General features: G+C 52.3%; 2 protein-coding genes across 4 annotated transcripts in view; one reads left to right on the forward strand and one right to left on the reverse strand.

Moving 5' to 3' along the window:
- LOC140428727 (tripartite motif-containing protein 16-like) overlaps positions 1-15,145 on the forward strand; it is a 91,018-nt gene extending 75,873 nt beyond the window's left edge. For all 3 annotated transcript variants that reach the window (XM_072515451.1, XM_072515455.1, XM_072515456.1), the window contains one exon: positions 13,934-15,145. In XM_072515451.1, the coding sequence (XP_072371552.1) occupies positions 13,934-14,460 (527 nt within the window). In that variant the 3' untranslated portion in view covers positions 14,461-15,145. The remainder of the gene's footprint in view (positions 1-13,933) is intronic.
- Positions 1-21,170, reverse strand: part of LOC140428699 (uncharacterized) — a 63,441-nt gene that overhangs the window by 27,574 nt on the left and 14,697 nt on the right. The window lies entirely within an intron of this gene.

Consider the following 21,170-nt stretch of genomic DNA (forward strand, 5'->3'; position numbering starts at 1 on the left):
GGAGCTTTACTCTGTATCTAACCCCGTGCTGTACCTGTCCTGGGAGTGTTTGATGGGGACAGTGTAGAGGGAGCTTTACTCTGTATCTAACCCTGTGCTGTACCTGTCCTGGGAGTGTTTGATGGGGACAGTGTAGAGGGAGCTTTACTCTGTATCTAACCCCGTGCTGTACCTTTCCTGGGAGTGTTTGATGGGGACAGTGTAGAGGGAGCTTTACTCTGTATCTAACCCCGTGCTGTACCTGTCCTGGGAGTGTTTGATGGGGACAGTGTAGAGGGAGCTTTACTCTGTATCTAACCCTGTGCTGTACCTGTCCTGGGAGTGTTTGATGGAGACAGTGTAGAGGGAGCTTTACTCTGTATCTAACCCCGTGCTGTGCCTGTGCTGGGAGTGTTTGATGGGGACAGTGTAGTGGGAGCTTTACTCTGTATCTAACCCTGTGCTGTACCTGTCCTGGGAGTGTTTGATGGGGACAGTGTGGAGGGAGCTTTACTCAGTATCTAACACCGTGCTGTACCTGTCCTGGGAGTGTTTGATGGGGACAGTGTAGAGGGAGCTTTACTCTGTATCTAACCCCGTGCTGTACCTGTCCTGGGAGTGTTTGATGGGGACAGTGTAGAGGGAGCTTTACTCTGTATCTAACCCCGTGCTGTACCTGTCCTGGGAGTGTTTGATGGGGACAGTGTAGAGGGAGCTTTACTCTGTATCTAACCCTGTGCTGTACCTGTCCTGGGAGTGTTTGATGGGGACAGTGTCGAGGGAGCTTTACTCTGTATCTAACCCCGTGCTGTACCTTTCCTGGGAGTGTTTGATGGGGACAGTGTAGAGGGAGCTTTACTCTGTATCTAACCCCGTGCTGTACCTGTCCTGGGAGTGTTTGATGGGGACAGTGTAGAGGGAGCTTTACTCTGTATCTAACCCTGTGCTGTACCTGTCCTGGGAGTGTTTGATGGAGACAGTGTAGAGGGAGCTTTACTCTGTATCTAACCCCGTGCTGTGCCTGTGCTGGGAGTGTTTGATGGGGACAGTGTAGTGGGAGCTTTACTCTGTATCTAACCCTGTGCTGTACCTGTCCTGGGAGTGTTTGATGGGGACAGTGTGGAGGGAGCTTTACTCTGTATCTAACCCCGTGCTGTACCTGTCCTGGAAGTGTTTGATGGGGACAGTGTAGAGGGAGGTTTACTCTGTATCTAACACTGTGCTGTACCTGTCCTGGGAGTGTTTGATGGGGACAGTGTGGAGGGAGCTTTACTCTGTATCTAACCCCGTGCTGCACCAGTCCTGGGAGTGTTTGATGGGGACAGTGTAGAGGGAGGTTTACTCTGTATCTAACCCCGTGCTGTACCTGTCCTGGGAGTGTTTGATGTAGACAGTGTAGAGGGAGCTTTACTCTGTATCTAACCCCGTGCTGTACCTGTCCTGGGAGTGTTTGATGGGGACAGTGTGGAGGGAGCTTTACTCTGTATCTAACCCCGTGCTGCACCAGTCCTGGGAGTGTTTGATGGGGACAGTGTAGAGGGAGCTTTACTCTGTATCTAACCCTGTGCTGTACCTGTCCTGGGAGTGTTTGATGGGGACAGTGTGGAGGGAGCTTTACTCTGTATCTAACCCCGTGCTGTACCTGTCCTGGGAGTGTTTGATGGGGACAGTGTGGAGGGAGCTTTACTCTGTATCTAACCCCGTGCTGCACCTGTCCTGGGAGTGTTTGATGGGGACAGTGTAGAGGGAGCTTTACTCTGTATCTAACCCCGTGCTGTACCTGTCCTGGGAGTGTTTGATGGGGACAGTGTAGAGGGAGCTTTACTCTGTATCTAACCCCGTGCTGTACCTGTCCTGGGAGTGTTTGATGGGGACAGTGTCGAGGGAGCTTTACTCTGTATCTAACCCTGTGCTGTACCTGTCCTGGGAGTGTTTGATGGGGACAGTGTCGAGGGAGCTTTACTCTGTATCTAACCCCGTGCTGTACCTTTCCTGGGAGTGTTTGATGGGGACAGTGTAGAGGGAGCTTTACTCTGTATCTAACCCCGTGCTGTACCTGTCCTGGGAGTGTTTGATGGGGACAGTGTAGAGGGAGCTTTACTCTGTATCTAACCCCGTGCTGTGCCTGTGCTGGGAGTGTTTGATGGGGACAGTGTAGTGGGAGCTTTACTCTGTATCTAACCCCGTGCTGTACCTGTGCTGGGAGTGTTTGATGGGGACAGTGTGGAGGGACCTTTACTCTGTATCCAACCCCGTGCTGCACCTGTCCTGGGCGTGAGGGGGACAGTGTAGAGGGAGCTTTACACTGTATCTAACCCCGTGCTGTATCTGTCCTGGGAGTGTTTGATGGGGACAGTGTAGAGGGAGCTTTACTCTGTATCTAACCCCGTGCTGTACCTGTCCTGGGAGTGTCTGATGGGGACAGTGTAGAGGGAGCTTTACTCTGTATCTAATCCGTGCTGTACCTGTCCTGGGAGTGTTTGATGGGGACAGCGTAGAGGGAGCTTTACTCTGTATCTAACCCCGTGCTGTACCTGTCCTGGGAGTGTTTGATGGGGACAGTGTAGAGGGAGCTTTACTCTGTATCTAACCCCGTGCTGTATCTGTCCTGGGAGTGTTTGATGGGGACAGTGTAGAGGGAGCTTTACTCTGCATCGAACCCCGTGCTGTACCTGTCCTGGGAGTGTTTGATGGGGACAGTGTAGAGGGAGCTTTACTCTGTATCTAACCCCGTGCTGTACCTGTCCTGGGAGTGTCTGATGGGGACAGTGTAGAGGGAGCTTTACTCTGTATCTAACCCCGTGCTGTACCTGTCCTGGGAGTGTTTGATGCGGACAGTGTAAAGGGAGCTTTACTCTGTATCTAACCCCCTGCTGTACCTGTCCTGCGAGTGTTTGATGGGGACAGTGTAGAGGGAGCTTTACTCTGTATCTAACCCTGTGCTGTACCTGTCCTGGGAGTGTTTGATGGGGACAGTGTAGAGGGAGCTTTACTCTGTATCTAACCCCGTGCTGTATCTGTCCTGGGAGTGTTTGATGGGGACAGTGTAGAGGGAGCTTTACTCTGTATCTAACCCCGTGCTGTACCTGTCCTGGGAATGTTTGATGGGGACAGTGTAGAGGGAGCTTTACTCTGTATCTAACCCCGTGCTGTACCTGTCCTGGGAATGTTTGATGGGGACAGTGTAGAGGGAGCTTTACTCTGTATCTAATTCCGTGCTGTACCTGCCCTGGGAGTGTTTGATGGGGACAGTGTAGAGGGAGCTTTACTCTGTATCTAACCCCGTGCTGTACCTGTCCTGGGAGTGTTTGATGGGGTCAGTGTAGAGGGAGCTTTACTCTGTATCTAACCCCGTGCTGTATCTGTCCTGGGAGTGTTTGATGGGGACAGTGTAGAGGGAGCTTTACTCTGTATCTAACCCCGTGCTGTACCTGTCCTGGGACTGTTTGATGGGGACAGTGTAGAGGGAGCTTTACTCTGTATCTAACCCCGTGCTGTACCTTTCCTGGGACTGTTTCATGGGAACAGTGTAGTGGGAGCTTTACTCTGTATCTAACCCCGTGCTGTACCTGTCCTGGGAGTGTTTGATGTGGACAGCGTAGAGGGAGCTTTACTCTGTATCAAACCCCGTGCTGTATCTGTCCTGGGAATGTTTGATGGGGACAGCGTAGAGGGAGCTTTACTCTGTATCTAACCCCGTGCTGTACCTGTCCTGGGAGTATTTGATGGGGACAGCGTAGAGGGAGCTTTGCTCTGTATCTAACCCTGTGCTGTACCTGTCCTGGGAGTGTTTGATGGGGACAGTGTCAAGCGAGCTTTACTCTGTACCTAACCCCGTGCTGTACCTGTCCTGGGAGTGTTTGATGGGGACAGTGTAGAGGGAGCTTTACTCTGTATCTAACCCCGTGCTGTACCTGTCCTGGGAGTGTTTGATGGGGACAGTGTAGAGGGAGCTTTACTCTGTATCTAACCCCGTGCTGTACCTGTCCTGGGAGTGTTTGATGGGGACAGTGTAGAGGGAGCTTTACTCTGTATCTAACCCCGTGCTGTACCTGTCCTGGGAGTGTTTGATGGGGACAGTGTAGAGGGAGCTTTACTCTGTATCTAACCCTGTGCTGTATCTGTCCTGGGAGTGTTTGATGGGGACAGTGTCGAGGGAGCTTTACTCTGTATCTAACCCCGTGCTGTACCTTTCCTGGGAGTGTTTGATGGGGACAGTGTAGAGGGAGCTTTACTCTGTATCTAACCCCATGCTGTACCTGTCCTGGGAGTGTTTGATGGGGACAGTGTAGAGTGAGCTTTACTCTGTATCTAACCCTGTGCTGTACCTGTCCTGGGAGTGTTTGATGGAGACAGTGTAGAGGGAGCTTTACTCTGTATCTAACCCCGTGCTGTGCCTGTGCTGGGAGTGTTTGATGGGGACAGTGTAGTGGGAGCTTTACTCTGTATCTAACCCTGTGCTGTACCTGTCCTGGGAGTGTTTGATGGGGACAGTGTGGAGGGAGCTTTACTCTGTATCTAACCCCGTGCTGTACCTGTCCTGGGAGTGTTTGATGGGGACAGTGTAGAGGGAGCTTTACTCTGTATCTAACCCCGTGCTGTACCTGTCCTGGGAGTGTTTGATGGGGACAGTGTAGAGGGAGCTTTACTCTATATCTAATCCCGTGCTGTACCTGTCCTGGGAGTGTTTGATGGGGACAGTGTCAAGGGAGCTTTACTCTGTACCTAACCCCGTGCTGTACCTGTCCTGGGAGTGTTTGATGGGGACAGTGTAGAGGGAGCTTTACTCTGTATCTAACCCCGTGCTGTACCTGTCCTGGGAGTGTTTGATGGGGACAGTGTAGAGGGAGCTTTACTCTGTATCTAACCCCGTGCTGTACCTGTCCTGGGAGTGTTTGATGGGGACAGTGTAGAGGGAGCTTTACTCTGTATCTAACCCCGTGCTGTACCTGTCCTGGGAGTGTTTGATGGGGACAGTGTAGAGGGAGCTTTACTCTGTATCTAACCCTGTGCTGTATCTGTCCTGGGAGTGTTTGATGGGGACAGTGTCGAGGGAGCTTTACTCTGTATCTAACCCCGTGCTGTACCTTTCCTGGGAGTGTTTGATGGGGACAGTGTAGAGGGAGCTTTACTCTGTATCTAACCCCATGCTGTACCTGTCCTGGGAGTGTTTGATGGGGACAGTGTAGAGTGAGCTTTACTCTGTATCTAACCCTGTGCTGTACCTGTCCTGGGAGTGTTTGATGGAGACAGTGTAGAGGGAGCTTTACTCTGTATCTAACCCCGTGCTGTGCCTGTGCTGGGAGTGTTTGATGGGGACAGTGTAGTGGGAGCTTTACTCTGTATCTAACCCTGTGCTGTACCTGTCCTGGGAGTGTTTGATGGGGACAGTGTGGAGGGAGCTTTACTCTGTATCTAACCCCGTGCTGTACCTGTCCTGGGAGTGTTTGATGGGGACAGTGTAGAGGGAGCTTTACTCTGTATCTAACCCCGTGCTGTACCTGTCCTGGGAGTGTTTGATGGGGACAGTGTAGAGGGAGCTTTACTCTATATCTAATCCCGTGCTGTACCTGTCCTGGGAGTGTTTGATGGGGACAGTGTAGAGGGAGCTTTACTCTGTATCTAACCCTGTGCTGTACCTGTCCGGGGAGTGTTTGATGGGGACAGTGTCGAGGGAGCTTTACTCTGTATCTAACCCCGTGCTGTACCTTTCCTGGGAGTGTTTGATGGGGACAGTGTAGAGGGAGCTTTGCTCTGTATCTAACCCCGTGCTGTACCTGTCCTGGGAGTGTTTGATGGGGACAGTGTAGAGGGAGCTTTACTCTGTATCTAACCCTGTGCTGTACCTGTCCTGGGAGTGTTTGATGGAGACAGTGTAGAGGGAGCTTTACTCTGTATCTAACCCCATGCTGTGCCTGTGCTGGGAGTGTTTGATGGGGACAGTGTAGTGGGAGCTTTACTCTGTATCTAACCCTGTGCTGTACCTGTCCTGGGAGTGTTTGATGGGGACAGTGTGGAGGGAGCTTTACTCTGTATCTAACCCCGTGCTGTACCTGTCCTGGGAGTGTTTGATGGGGACAGTGTGGAGGGAGCTTTACTCTGTATCTAACCCCGTGCTGCACCAGTCCTGGGAGTGTTTGATGGGGACAGTGTAGAGGGAGCTTTACTCTGTATCTAACCCCGTGCTGTACCTCTCCTGGGAGTGTTTGATGGGGACAGTGTCGAGGGAGCTTTACTCTGTATCTAACCCCGTGCTGTACCTGTCCTGGGAGTGTCTGATGGGGACAGTGTAGAGGGAGCTTTACTCTGTATCTAACCCCGTGCTGTACCTGTCCTGGGAGTGTTTGATGGGGACAGCGTAGAGGGAGCTTTCCTCTGTATCTAACCCCGTGCTGTACCTGTCCTGGGAGTGTTTGATGGGGACAGTGTAGAGTTGCTTTACTCTGTATCTAACCCCGTGCTGTACCTGTCCTGGGAGTGTTTGATGGGGACAGTGTAGAGGGAGCTTTACTCTGTATCTAACCCCGTGCTGTACCTGTCCTGGGAGTGTTTGATGGGGACAGTGTAGAGGGAGCTTTACTCTGTATCTAACCCCGTGCTGTATCTGTCCTGGGAGTGTTTGATGGGGACAGTGTAGAGGGAGCTTTACTCTGTATCTAACCCCGTGCTGTACCTGTCCTGGAAATGTTTGATGGGGACAGTGCAGAGGGAGCTTTACTCTGTATCTAACCCCGTGCTGTACCTGTCCTGGGACTGTTTGATGGGAACAGTGTAGAGGGAGCTTTACTCTGTATCTAACCCCGTGCTGTACCTGTCCTGGGAGTATTTGATGGGGACAGCGTAGAGGGAGCTTTACTCTGTATCTAACCCCGTGCTGTATCTGTCCTGGGAATGTTCGATGGGGACAGCGTAGAGGGAGCTTTACTCTGTATCTAACCCCGTGCTGTACCTGTCCTGGGAGTGTTTGATGGGGACAGTGTAGAGGGAGCTTTACTCTGTATCTAACCCCGTGCTGTACCTGTCCTGGGAGTGTTTGATGGGGACAGTGTAGAGGGAGCTTTACTCTGTATCTAACCCCGTGCTGTGCCTGTGCTGGGAGTGTTTGATGGGGACAGTGTAGTGGGAGCTTTACTCTGTATCTAACCCTGTGCTGTACCTGTCCTGGGAGTGTTTGATGGGGACAGTGTGGAGGGAGCTTTACTCTGTATCTAACCCCGTGCTGTACCTGTCCTGGGAGTGTTTGATGGGGACAGTGTAGAGGGAGCTTTACTCTGTATCTAACCCCGTGCTGTACCTGTCCTGGGAGTGTTTGATGGGGACAGTGTAGAGGGAGCTTTACTCTATATCTAATCCCGTGCTGTACCTGTCCTGGGAGTGTTTGATGGGGACAGTGTAGAGGGAGCTTTACTCTGTATCTAACCCTGTGCTGTACCTGTCCGGGGAGTGTTTGATGGGGACAGTGTCGAGGGAGCTTTACTCTGTATCTAACCCCGTGCTGTACCTTTCCTGGGAGTGTTTGATGGGGACAGTGTAGAGGGAGCTTTACTCTGTATCTAACCCCGTGCTGTACCTGTCCTGGGAGTGTTTGATGGGGACAGTGTAGAGGGAGCTTTACTCTGTATCTAACCCTGTGCTGTACCTGTCCTGGGAGTGTTTGATGGAGACAGTGTAGAGGGAGCTTTACTCTGTATCTAACCCCATGCTGTGCCTGTGCTGGGAGTGTTTGATGGGGACAGTGTAGTGGGAGCTTTACTCTGTATCTAACCCTGTGCTGTACCTGTCCTGGGAGTGTTTGATGGGGACAGTGTGGAGGGAGCTTTACTCTGTATCTAACCCCGTGCTGTACCTGTCCTGGGAGTGTTTGATGGGGACAGTGTGGAGGGAGCTTTACTCTGTATCTAACCCCGTGCTGCACCAGTCCTGGGAGTGTTTGATGGGGACAGTGTAGAGGGAGCTTTACTCTGTATCTAACCCCGTGCTGTACCTCTCCTGGGAGTGTTTGATGGGGACAGTGTCGAGGGAGCTTTACTCTGTATCTAACCCCGTGCTGTACCTGTCCTGGGAGTGTCTGATGGGGACAGTGTAGAGGGAGCTTTACTCTGTATCTAACCCCGTGCTGTACCTGTCCTGGGAGTGTTTGATGGGGACAGCGTAGAGGGAGCTTTCCTCTGTATCTAACCCCGTGCTGTACCTGTCCTGGGAGTGTTTGATGGGGACAGTGTAGAGTTGCTTTACTCTGTATCTAACCCCGTGCTGTACCTGTCCTGGGAGTGTTTGATGGGGACAGTGTAGAGGGAGCTTTACTCTGTATCTAACCCCGTGCTGTACCTGTCCTGGGAGTGTTTGATGGGGACAGTGTAGAGGGAGCTTTACTCTGTATCTAACCCCGTGCTGTATCTGTCCTGGGAGTGTTTGATGGGGACAGTGTAGAGGGAGCTTTACTCTGTATCTAACCCCGTGCTGTACCTGTCCTGGAAATGTTTGATGGGGACAGTGCAGAGGGAGCTTTACTCTGTATCTAACCCCGTGCTGTACCTGTCCTGGGACTGTTTGATGGGAACAGTGTAGAGGGAGCTTTACTCTGTATCTAACCCCGTGCTGTACCTGTCCTGGGAGTATTTGATGGGGACAGCGTAGAGGGAGCTTTACTCTGTATCTAACCCCGTGCTGTATCTGTCCTGGGAATGTTCGATGGGGACAGCGTAGAGGGAGCTTTACTCTGTATCTAACCCCGTGCTGTACCTGTCCTGGGAGTGTTTGATGGGGACAGTGTAGAGGGAGCTTTACTCTGTATCTAACCCCGTGCTGTACCTGTCCTGGGAGTGTTTGATGGGGACAGTGTAGAGGGAGCTTTACTCTGTATCTAACCCCGTGCTGTACCTGTCCTGGGAGTGTTTGATGGGGACAGTGTAAAGGGAGCTTTACTCTGTATCTAACCCCCTGCTGTACCTGTCCTGCGAGTGTTTGATGGGGACAGTGTAGAGGGAGCTTTACTCTGTATCTAATCCCGTGCTGTACCTGTCCTGGGAGTGTTTGATGGGGACAGTGTAGAGGGAGCTTTACTCTGTATCTAACCCCGTGCTGTACCTGTCCTGGGAGTGTTTGATGGGGACAGCGTAGAGGGAGCTTTACTCTGTATCTAACCCTGTGCTGTACCTGTCCTGGGAGTGTTAGATGGGGACAGTGTCAAGGGAGCTTTACTCTGTATCTAACCACGTGCTGTACCTGTCCGGGGAGTGTTTGATGGGGACAGTGTAGAGGGAGCTTTACTCTGTATCTAACCCCGTGCTGTACCTGTCCAGGGAGTGTTTGATGGGGACAGTGTAGAGGGAGCTTTACTCTGTATCTAACCCCGTGCTGTACCTGTCCTGGGAGTGTTTGATGGGGACAGTGTAGAGGGAGCTTTACTCTGTATCTAACCCTGTGCTGTACCTGTCCTGGGAGTGTTTGATGGGGACAGTGTAGAGGGAGCTTTACTCTGTATCTAACCCCGTGCTGTACCTGTCCTGGGAGTGTTTGATGGGGACAGTGTAGAGGGAGCTTTACTCTGTATCTAACCCCGTGCTGTACCTGTCCTGGGAGTGTTTGATGGGGACAGTGTAGAGGGAGCTTTACTCTGTATCTAACCCTGTGCTGTACCTGTCCTGGGAGTGTTTGATGGAGACAGTGTAGAGGGAGCTTTACTCTGTATCTAACCCCGTGCTGTGCCTGTGCTGGGAGTGTTTGATGGGGACAGTGTAGTGGGAGCTTTACTCTGTATCTAACCCTGTGCTGTACCTGTCCTGGGAGTGTTTGATGGGGACAGTGTGGAGGGAGCTTTACTCAGTATCTAACACCGTGCTGTACCTGTCCTGGGAGTGTTTGATGGGGACAGTGTAGAGGGAGCTTTACTCTGTATCTAACCCCGTGCTGTACCTGTCCTGGGAGTGTTTGATGGGGACAGTGTCGAGGGAGCTTTACTCTGTATCTAACCCCATGCTGTACCTTTCCTGGGAGTGTTTGATGGGGACAGTGTAGAGGGAGCTTTACTCTGTATCTAACCCCGTGCTGTACCTGTCCTGGGAGTGTTTGATGGGGACAGTGTAGAGGGAGCTTTACTCTGTATCTAACCCTGTGCTGTACCTGTCCTGGGAGTGTTTGATGGAGACAGTGTAGAGGGAGCTTTACTCTGTATCTAACCCCGTGCTGTGCCTGTGCTGGGAGTGATTGATGGGGACAGTGTAGTGGGAGCTTTACTCTGTATCTAACCCTGTGCTGTACCTGTCCTGGGAGTGTTTGATGGGGACAGTGTGGAGGGAGCTTTACTCTGTATCTAACCCCGTGCTGTACCTGTCCTGGAAGTGTTTGATGGGGACAGTGTAGAGGGAGCTTTACTCTGTATCTAACACCGTGCTGTACCTGTCCTGGGAGTGTTTGATGGGGACAGTGTGGAGGGAGCTTTACTCTGTATCTAACCCCGTGCTGCACCAGTCCTGGGAGTGTTTGATGGGGACAGTGTAGAGGGAGCTTTACTCTGTATCTAACCCCGTGCTGTACCTGTCCTGGGAGTGTTTGATGTAGACAGTGTAGAGGGAGCTTTACTCTGTATCTAACCCCGTGCTGTGCCTGTGCTGGGAGTGTTTGATGGGGACAGTGTAGTGGGAGCTTTACTCTGTATCTAACCCTGTGCTGTACCTGTCCTGGGAGTGTTTGATGGGGACAGTGTGGAGGGAGCTTTACTTTGTATCTAACCCCGTGCTGTACCTGTCCTGGGAGTGTTTGATGGGGACAGTGTGGAGGGAGCTTTACTCTGTATCTAACCCCGTGCTGCACCTGTCCTGGGAGTGTTTGATGGGGACAGTGTAGAGGGAGCTTTACTCTGTATCTAACCCCGTGCTGTATCTGTCCTGGGAATGTTTGATGGGGACAGCGTAGAGGGAGCTTTACTCTGTATCTAACCCCGTGCTGTACCTGTCCTGGGAGTGTTTGATGGGGACAGTGTAGAGGGAGCTTTACTCTGTATCTAACCCCGTGCTGTACCTGTCCTGGGAGTGTTTGATGGGGACAGTGTAGAGGGAGCTTTACTCTGTATCTAACCCCGTGCTGTACCTGTCCTGGGAGTGTTTGATGGGGACAGTGTAAAGGGAGCTTTACTCTGTATCTAACCCCCTGCTGTACCTGTCCTGCGAGTGTTTGATGGGGACAGTGTAGAGGGAGCTTTACTCTGTATCTAACCCCGTGCTGTACCTGTCCTGGGAGTGTTTGATGGGGACAGCGTAGAGGGAGCTTTACTCTGTATCTAACCCTGTGCTGTACCTGTCCTGGGAGTGTTAGATGGGGACAGTGTCAAGGGAGCTTTATTCTGTACCTAACCCCGTGCTGTACCTGTCCTGGGAGTGTTTGATGGGGACAGTGTAGAGGGAGCTTTACTCTGTATCTAACCCCGTGCTGTACCTGTCCTGGGAGTGTTTGATGGGGACAGTGTAGAGGGAGCTTTACTCTGTATCTAACCCCGTGCTGTACCTGTCCTGGGAGTGTTTGATGGGGACAGTGTAGAGGGAGCTTTACTCTGTATCTAACCCCGTGCTGTACCTGTCCTGGGAGTGTTTGATGGGGACAGTGTAGAGGGAGCTTTACTCTGTATCTAACCCTGTGCTGTACCTGTCCTGGGAGTGTTTGATGGGGACAGTGTAGAGGGAGCTTTACTCTGTATCTAACCCCGTGCTGTACCTTTCCTGGGAGTGTTTGATGGGGACAGTGTAGAGGGAGCTTTACTCTGTATCTAACCCCGTGCTGTACCTGTCCTGGGAGTGTTTGATGGGGACAGTGTAGAGGGAGCTTTACTCTGTATCTAACCCTGTGCTGTACCTGTCCTGGGAGTGTTTGATGGAGACAGTGTAGAGGGAGCTTTACTCTGTATCTAACCCCGTGCTGTGCCTGTGCTGGGAGTGTTTGATGGGGACAGTGTAGTGGGAGCTTTACTCTGTATCTAACCCTGTGCTGTACCTGTCCTGGGAGTGTTTGATGGGGACAGTGTGGAGGGAGCTTTACTCAGTATCTAACACCGTGCTGTACCTGTCCTGGGAGTGTTTGATGGGGACAGTGTAGAGGGAGCTTTACTCTGTATCTAACCCCGTGCTGTACCTGTCCTGGGAGTGTTTGATGGGGACAGTGTAGAGGGAGCTTTACTCTGTATCTAACCCCGTGCTGTACCTGTCCTGGGAGTGTTTGATGGGGACAGTGTAGAGGGAGCTTTACTCTGTATCTAACCCTGTGCTGTACCTGTCCTGGGAGTGTTTGATGGGGACAGTGTCGAGGGAGCTTTACTCTGTATCTAACCCCGTGCTGTACCTTTCCTGGGAGTGTTTGATGGGGACAGTGTAGAGGGAGCTTTACTCTGTATCTAACCCCGTGCTGTACCTGTCCTGGGAGTGTTTGATGGGGACAGTGTAGAGGGAGCTTTACTCTGTATCTAACCCTGTGCTGTACCTGTCCTGGGAGTGTTTGATGGAGACAGTGTAGAGGGAGCTTTACTCTGTATCTAACCCCGTGCTGTGCCTGTGCTGGGAGTGTTTGATGGGGACAGTGTAGTGGGAGCTTTACTCTGTATCCAACCGTGTGCTGTACCTGTCCTGGGAGTGTTTGATGGGGACAGTGTGGAGGGAGCTTTACTCTGTATCTAACCCCGTGCTGTACCTGTCCTGGAAGTGTTTGATGGGGACAGTGTAGAGGGAGGTTTACTCTGTATCTAACACTGTGCTGTACCTGTCCTGGGAGTGTTTGATGGGGACAGTGTGGAGGGAGCTTTACTCTGTATCTAACCCCGTGCTGCACCAGTCCTGGGAGTGTTTGATGGGGACAGTGTAGAGGGAGGTTTACTCTGTATCTAACCCCGTGCTGTACCTGTCCTGGGAGTGTTTGATGTAGACAGTGTAGAGGGAGCTTTACTCTGTATCTAACCCCGTGCTGTACCTGTCCTGGGAGTGTTTGATGGGGACAGTGTGGAGGGAGCTTTACTCTGTATCTAACCCCGTGCTGCACCAGTCCTGGGAGTGTTTGATGGGGACAGTGTAGAGGGAGCTTTACTCTGTATCTAACCCTGTGCTGTACCTGTCCTGGGAGTGTTTGATGGGGACAGTGTGGAGGGAGCTTTACTCTGTATCTAACCCCGTGCTGTACCTGTCCTGGGAGTGTTTGATGGGGACAGTGTGGAGGGAGCTTTACTCTGTATCTAACCCCGTGCTGCACCTGTCCTGGGAGTGTTTGATGGGGACAGTGTAGAGGGAGCTTTACTCTGTATCTAACCCCGTGCTGTACCTGTCCTGGGAGTGTTTGATGGGGACAGTGTAGAGGGAGCTTTACTCTGTATCTAACCCCGTGCTGTACCTGTCCTGGGAGTGTTTGATGGGGACAGTGTCGAGGGAGCTTTACTCTGTATCTAACCCTGTGCTGTACCTGTCCTGGGAGTGTTTGATGGGGACAGTGTCGAGGGAGCTTTACTCTGTATCTAACCCCGTGCTGTACCTTTCCTGGGAGTGTTTGATGGGGACAGTGTAGAGGGAGCTTTACTCTGTATCTAACCCCGTGCTGTACCTGTCCTGGGAGTGTTTGATGGGGACAGTGTAGAGGGAGCTTTACTCTGTATCTAACCCCGTGCTGTGCCTGTGCTGGGAGTGTTTGATGGGGACAGTGTAGTGGGAGCTTTACTCTGTATCTAACCCCGTGCTGTACCTGTGCTGGGAGTGTTTGATGGGGACAGTGTAGTGGGAGCTTTACTCTGTATCTAACCCTGTGCTGTACCTTTCCTGGGAGTGTTTGATGGGGACAGTGTGGAGGGACCTTTACTCTGTATCCAACCCCGTGCTGCACCTGTCCTGGGCGTGAGGGGGGCAGTGTAGCGGGACCTTTACTCTGTATCTAACCCCGTGCTGTCAGTTAGGCTGACGTGTGCTTATCTCCCTGTTTCTTGATACAGATTTAACGGCGATAACCTTTGACCCGAACACCGCCTCCACCCTACTTCATGTGTCGGATAACGGTCGGCGTGTGGCCAACGTGCACCCCAAGCTGCTGAATTATCCCAAACACAAGGAGAGATTCCTGCATCATTCCCAGGTCCTGGCTGTCCAGCTGCTTTCTGATGGCCGCCATTACTGGGAGATTTCCGTCTCTGGAAGCCCGGTCCTGTTCGGCCTATCATATCACCACATCAACCGTGGCAGTAAATTCCAGTCCTCCTGCCTTGGGCGCAACAATGCCTCATGGTGCCTGGAGCTGGCCGAGGGCAGCGGGAGGATCTGGCACCGTGACAAGGCAGGTGACCCAGTGCCCAGCTCGTACCAGCGCCTTGGCCTCTACGTGGACATCCCAGGCCAGACCTTGTCCTTCTATGGCATCAGCGACAGGGCCGCCCTCCTGCACCACTTGCCGGTCACATTCACCCACCCCGTGCTCCCGGCTTTCCAAATCAACAGAGGGGCAACCATCCAGATCGAGAACTAGAGCCTGGACCCCGCGATCCAGATCGAGAACTGGAGCCTGGAACCTGAGATCCAGATCGAGAACTGGAGCCTGGACTCTTGAGATCCAGATCGAGAACTGGAGCCTGGAACCTGAGATCCAGATCGAGAACTGGAGCCTGGAACCTGAGATCCAGATCGAGAACTGGAGCCTGGAACCTGAGATCCAGATCGAGAACTGGAGCCTGGAACCCGAGACCTGCAAATGGTGCAGTGATTTACCAGGACGTTGCCTGGGGTGGAGAGTTTTAGTTATGAAGAGAGATTGGATCGACTGGGGATGTTTTCCTTGGAGCAGAGGAGACTGAGGGGGGGGCATGATTGAGATTTGTAAAATTATGAGGGGCATAGACAGGAAGAAATGTTTCCCCTTGGTGGAGGGATCAATGACCAGGGGGCAGAGATTTAAGGTAAGGGGCAGAGGGGATGTGAGGAAAAACCTTTTTATCCAGAGGGGGGTGGGAGTCTGGAACTCGCTGCCTGAAAGGGGGGTGGAGGCAGAGACCCTTACACATTGAAGAAGTATTTAGATGTGCGCTTGCCCAAGGCAGACACGGCTATGGACCAAGTGCTCGAGACTGGGATTAGAATAGTTAGAAGGTTTTTGACCAGGGCAGTTGCAATGGGCTGTGAATGGTCTTGTCTGCTGTAACCCTCCATGACTCTGTCCAGAGGCTGAACCTTGGAAACCAGAGCCTGAAGTTCGAGATCAATATCGAGGATCGGAGCCGGAACCCAGAGATCCAGATCAATATCGAGAACCGGAGCCGGAACCTCGGGATCAAGAGCTTGCACCCTGCGATACCATTCGAGAACCAAAGCCTGAACCCCGGAATCGAGAGGTGGAACCTCGGGAACCGGAGCCCGAACGCAGAGATACGGACGGACTTGGATTGAGCTATGAGATCCTGAACTTCGAGAACCAGAACTTGAACCACAAAATCCAGATCGCTCGACCCCACGATCCAGATCAGGAACCAAAGCCTGAATCCCAAAACCAATATTGCGAACCGGAGCCTGAACTCCAAATTCCAGACCGAGTGCTGGAGCCTGAACTCCGAATTCCAGATCGAGTGCTGGAGCCTGAACTCCGAATTCCAAATCGAGTGCTGGAGCCTGAACTCCGAATTCCAGACCGAGTGTTGGAGCCTGAACTCCGAATTCCAGATCGAGTGCTGGAGCCTGAACTCCGAATTCCAGACCGAGTGCTGGAGCCTGAACTCCGAATTCCAGATCGAGAACTAGAGCCCGAACTCCGAATTCCAGATCGAGAACTAGAGCCCGAACTCCGAATTCCAGACCGAGAACTAGAGTCTGAACTCGGAATTCCAGATCGAGTGCTGGAGCCTGAACTCGGAATTCCAGATCGAGAACTAGAGCCTGAACTCTGAATTCCAGACCGAGTGCTGGAGCCTGAACTCTGAATTCCAGATCGAGAACTAGAGTCTGAACTCCGAATTCCAGACCGAGTGCTGGAGCCTGAACTCCGAATTCCAGATCGAGAACTAGAGTCTGAACTCGGAATTCCAGACCGAGTGCTGGAGCCTGAACTCTGAATTCCAGATCGAGAACTAGAGTCTGAACTCCGAATTCCAGACCGAGTGCTGGAGCCTGAACTCCGAATTCCAGATCGAGAACTAGAGTCTGAACTCGGAATTCCAGATCGAGTGCTGGAGCCTGAACTCCGAATTCCAGATCGAGAACTAGAGCCCGAACTCCGAATTCCAGACCGAGAACTAGAGTCTGAACTCCGAATTCCAGACCGAGAACTAGAGTCTGAACTCTGAATTCCAGATCGAGAACTAGAGCCCGAACACCGAATTCCAGATCGAGTGCTGGATACTGAACTCGGAATTCCAGATCGAGAACTAGAGCCCGAACTCCGAATTCCAGATAGAGAACTAGAGCCCAAACTCCGAATTCCAGACCGTGTGCTGGAGCCTGAACTCGGAATTCCAGATCGAGAACTAGAGCCCGAACTCCGAATTCCAGATCGAGTGCTGGAGCCTGAACTCCGAATTCCAGATCGAGAACTAGATTCTGAACTCAGAATTCCAGATCGAGAACTAGAGCCCGAACTCCGAATTCCAGATCGAGAACTAGAGCCCGAACTCCGAATTCCAGACCGAGAACTAGAGTCTGAACTCCGAATTCCAGACCGAGAACTAGAGTCTGAACTCGGAATTCCAGATCGAGTGCTGGAGCCTGAACTCTGAATTCCAGATCGAGAACTAGAGCCCGAACTCCGAATTCCAGATCGAGTGCTGGAGCCTGAACTCGGAATTCCAGTTCGAGAACTAGAGCCCGAACTCCGAATTCCAGATCGAGAACTAGAGTCTGAACTCGGAATTCCAGATCGAGAACTAGAGCCCGAACTCGGAATTCCAGATCGAGTGCTGGAGCCTGAACTCCGAATTCCAGATCGAGTGCTGGAGTCTGAACTCGGAATTCCAGATCGAGAACTAGAGCCCGAACTCCGAATTCCAGATCGAGTGCTGGAGCCTGAACTCCGAATTCCAGATCGAGAACTAGAGTCTGAACTCGGAATTCCAGATCGAGAACTAGAGCCCGAACTCCGAATTCCAGATCGAGAACTAGAGCCCAAACACCGAATTCCAGACCGTGTGCTGGAGCCTGAACTCGGAATTCCAGATCGAGAACTGGAGCCCGAACTCCGAATTCCAGATCGAGAACTAGAGCCCCAACTCCAAATTCCAGATCGAGAACTAGAGTCTGAACTCCGAATGCCAGACCGAGTGCTGGAGCCTGAACTCCGAATTCCAGATCGAGAACTAGAGCCCGAACTCGGAATTCCAGACAGAGTGCTGGAGCCTGAACTCCGAATTCCAGACCGAGTGCTGGAGACTGAACTCCGAATTCCAGATCGAGAACTAGAGCCCGAACTCCGAATTCCAGACCGAGAACTAGAGTCTGAACTCCGAATTCCAGACCGAGTGCTGGAGCCTGAACTCTGAATTCCAGATCGAGAACTAGAGCCCGAACTCCGAATTCCAGATCGAGTGCTGGAGCCTGAACTCGGAATTCCAGTTCGAGAACTAGAGCCCGAACTCCGAATTCCAGATCGAGAACTAGAGTCTGAACTCGGAATTCCAGATCGAGAACTAGAGCCCGAACTCGGAATTCCAGATCGAGTGCTGGAGCCTGAACTCCGAATTCCAGATCGAGTGCTGGAGTCTGAACTCGGAATTCCAGATCGAGAACTAGAGCCCGAACTCCGAATTCCAGATCGAGTGCTGGAGCCTGAACTCCGAATTCCAGATCGAGAACTAGAGTCTGAACTCCGAATTCCAGATCGAGAACTAGAGCCCGAACTCCGAATTCCAGATCGAGAACTAGAGCCCGAACACCGAATTCCAGACCGTGTGCTGGAGCCTGAACTCGGAATTCCAGATCGAGAACTGGAGCCCGAACTCCGAATTCCAGATCGAGAACTAGAGCCCGAACTCCAAATTCCAGATCGAGAACTAGAGTCTGAACTCCGAATGCCAGACCGAGTGCTGGAGCCTGAACTCCGAATTCCAGATCGAGAACTAGAGCCCGAACTCGGAATTCCAGACCGAGTGCTGGAGCCTGAACTCCGAATTCCAGATCGAGAACTAGAGCCCGAACTCCGAATTCCAGACCGAGAACTAGAGTCTGAACTCCGAATTCCGGACCGAGTGCTGGAGCCTGAACTTGGAATTCCAGATCGAGAACTAGAGCCTGAACTCAGAATTCCAGATCGAGAACTAGAGCCTGAACTCGGAATTCCAGACCGAGAACTAGAGCCCGAACTCCGAATTCCAGATCGAGTGCTGGAGCCCGAACGCGGAATTCCAGACCGAGAACTAGAGCCCGAACTCCGAATTCCAGATCGAGTGCTGGAGTCTGAACTCCGAATTCCAGATCGAGAACTAGAGCCTGAACTCGGAATTCCAGACCGAGAACTAGAGCCCGAACTCCGAATTCCAGATCGAGAACTAGAGCCCGAACTCGGAATTCCAGATCGAGAACTAGAGCCCGAACTCCGAATTCCAGATCGAGTGCTGGAGCCTGAACTCGGAATTCCAGACCGAGAACTAGAGCCCGAACTCCAAATTCCAGATCGAGTGCTGGAGCCTGAACTCGGAATTCCAGATCGAGAACTAGAGCCCGAACTCGGAATTCCAGATCGAGAACTAGAGCCCGAACTCGGAATTCCAGATCGAATGCTGGAGCCTGAACTCCGAATTCCAGATCGAGAACTAGAGTCTGAACTCCGAATTCCAGATCGAGTGCTGGAGCCTGAACTCCGAATTCCAGACCGAGAACTAGAGCCCGAACCCGGAATTCCAGATCGAGTGCTGGAGCCTGAACTCCAAATTCCAGATCGAGAACTAGAGTCTGAACTCCGAATTCCAGACCGAGTGCTGGAGCCGGAACTCGGAATTCCAGGTCGAGAACTAGAGCCCGAACCCGGAATCCCAGATCGAGTGCTGGAGCCTGAACTCCGAATTCCAGACCGAGAACTAGAGTCTGAACTCGGAATTCCAGATCGAGAACTAGAGTCTGAACTCGGAATTCCAGATCGAGTGCTGGAGTCTGAACCGCAAGATCTGGATCACAAACCCAATATGGAACCCCAAGATCTAGACCGAGATCTAGACTATCAACCCCGATATCCAGAACAAGAACCAGAATCTGAATCCTGAGTTACAGATCGAGAACTGCAGCCTGAACCCTGAAATCCAGCTCAAGAACCACTGCCTTAATCCTAAGAGTCTGAACCCCAAGATCCGTACTGAGGTTCAGAGCTAGAACCCCTCGATTCAGAGGAGGGATTAAATCCTCAATCGCGAGATTCAGTTCCTGATCAGGAACTAGATCCGAAACTGCAAAATCGAGATTGGGAATTCGATCCTGAGCTGCAAGATCGAGATGGAGATCTAGAACCTGAGTCTGAAACCCCAAAATATTAACAGTGCCAAGAGCTTGTTGAGTGTGAGATTTGATGGAGCCCAGAGAGGGGGAGGCAAGGAAAGGTGGAGGGAAGGAGGGGGTTACAAGGAGAGGGAAAGTGGGGTCAATGGAGAGGGAAATAAGATAGGGCATGAGAATAGAAGGGGAGAAAGGTGGGTTGGAGTAGAGAGAGGGTGGGAAGGAGGGATGGGGAGGAAGAGTCGAGGAGGAGGAAAGGTGAGGGATGGAATGGGGGCAGGCAGGGTGGGGGAGGGTTGGGGGGGGCAGGGTGGGGAGGGAGGGAGGGGAGGAGGGATTAGGGAGGCCCTTTTCCCTCACTGAGGTTACAGACCTGGGGTGTTGTTCTGTGGCTGGAGAGGTCGACAGCATCTGCTCCGTGTCGAGAGGACAGTGCCCAAAAGGAGAACTGGGCTAAACCACTGAGAGTAACTGGGAGAGGCCACATCCACAAACTAACCACAGAGCAGCCGAACGTAAGGTAGATCAGGCCAGGAGCAGCAGTGTTGTGAGAATTCGGGGCTGCTCTCCGATTATGTTGTCCAGCCGGGTACAGCAGTTCTCACCTGGTTCTATTCTCCCCTAACTCTACCCAGAGAATCATTTACAATGGCCTCTCTTCCTCTTCCTATACCATTACCTCTGGTGTCCCTGAGGATCTATCCCAGTCCCCCCCCTCCCCCACCATCCTATTTCTCACGCTGCCCCGTCATCTGAAACCAGTGTCCTATAAAACTGCTCTTCAGGTATCTGCTACTGGGGGGGCAGAAATGTCCCCCGGTCAAATGTGGAGAAGCTTAAAGCCATTGTTTAAATCTGCCACATCCATCATTCCCAGACGACTGACTCTGTCCTCTCTTGTACCACGCAGAGATTCACCACGCTACGCACAGCCTCAGGGAAACATTTGAACCAAGATCAGTTTTCAAATTCATTTCCACCTCCGTAACATCGCCTAACATCACCCGTCTCAGCTGATCGAGCGCTGAAACTCATTCATGGGCGGCATGGTAGCACAGTGGTTAGCACTGTTGCTTCACGGCTCCAGGGTCCCAGGTTCGATTACCGGCTTGGGTCACTGTCTGTGCGGAGTCTGCACATCCTCCCCGTGTGTGCGTGGGTTTCCTCCGGGTGCTCCGGTTTCCTCCCACAGTCCAAAGATGTGCAGGTTAGGTGGGTTGGCCATGCTGAATTGCCCATAGTGTCCATAAAGGTTAAGTTACAGGGATAGGGTGGAGGTGTGTGCTTGAGTGGGGTGCTCTTTCCAAGGGCCGGTGCAGACTTGATGGGCTGAATGGCCTCCTTCGGCCCTGTAAATTCTATGATTCATACTTTAGTTGCTGCAAATTCAATGATTCCAACACACCAGCCCCATGTCCCCACCCCTCCCTATCTCTGTAATCTCCTCCAGCCCCACCCCTCCCTACCTCTGTAATCTCTTCTAGCCCCACATCCTCCATGTCCCCCCCTCCCTATTTCTGTAATCTCCTCCAGCCCCACATCCTCCATGTCCCCACCCCTCCCCATCTCTGTAATCTCCTCCAGCCCCACATCCCCCATGTCCCCACCCCTCCCTATCTCTGTAATCTCCTCCAACCCCACATCCCCACCCCTCCCTATCTCTGTAATCTCCTCCAACCCCACATCCCCCATGTCCCCCCCCTCCCTATCTCTGTAATCTCCTCCAAACCCACATCCCCCATGTCCCCACCCCTCCCTATCTCTGTAATCTCCTCC

This window comes from Scyliorhinus torazame, chromosome 1, assembly GCF_047496885.1.
Source record: "Scyliorhinus torazame isolate Kashiwa2021f chromosome 1, sScyTor2.1, whole genome shotgun sequence".
NCBI classification, from domain to species: domain Eukaryota; kingdom Metazoa; phylum Chordata; class Chondrichthyes; order Carcharhiniformes; family Scyliorhinidae; genus Scyliorhinus; species Scyliorhinus torazame.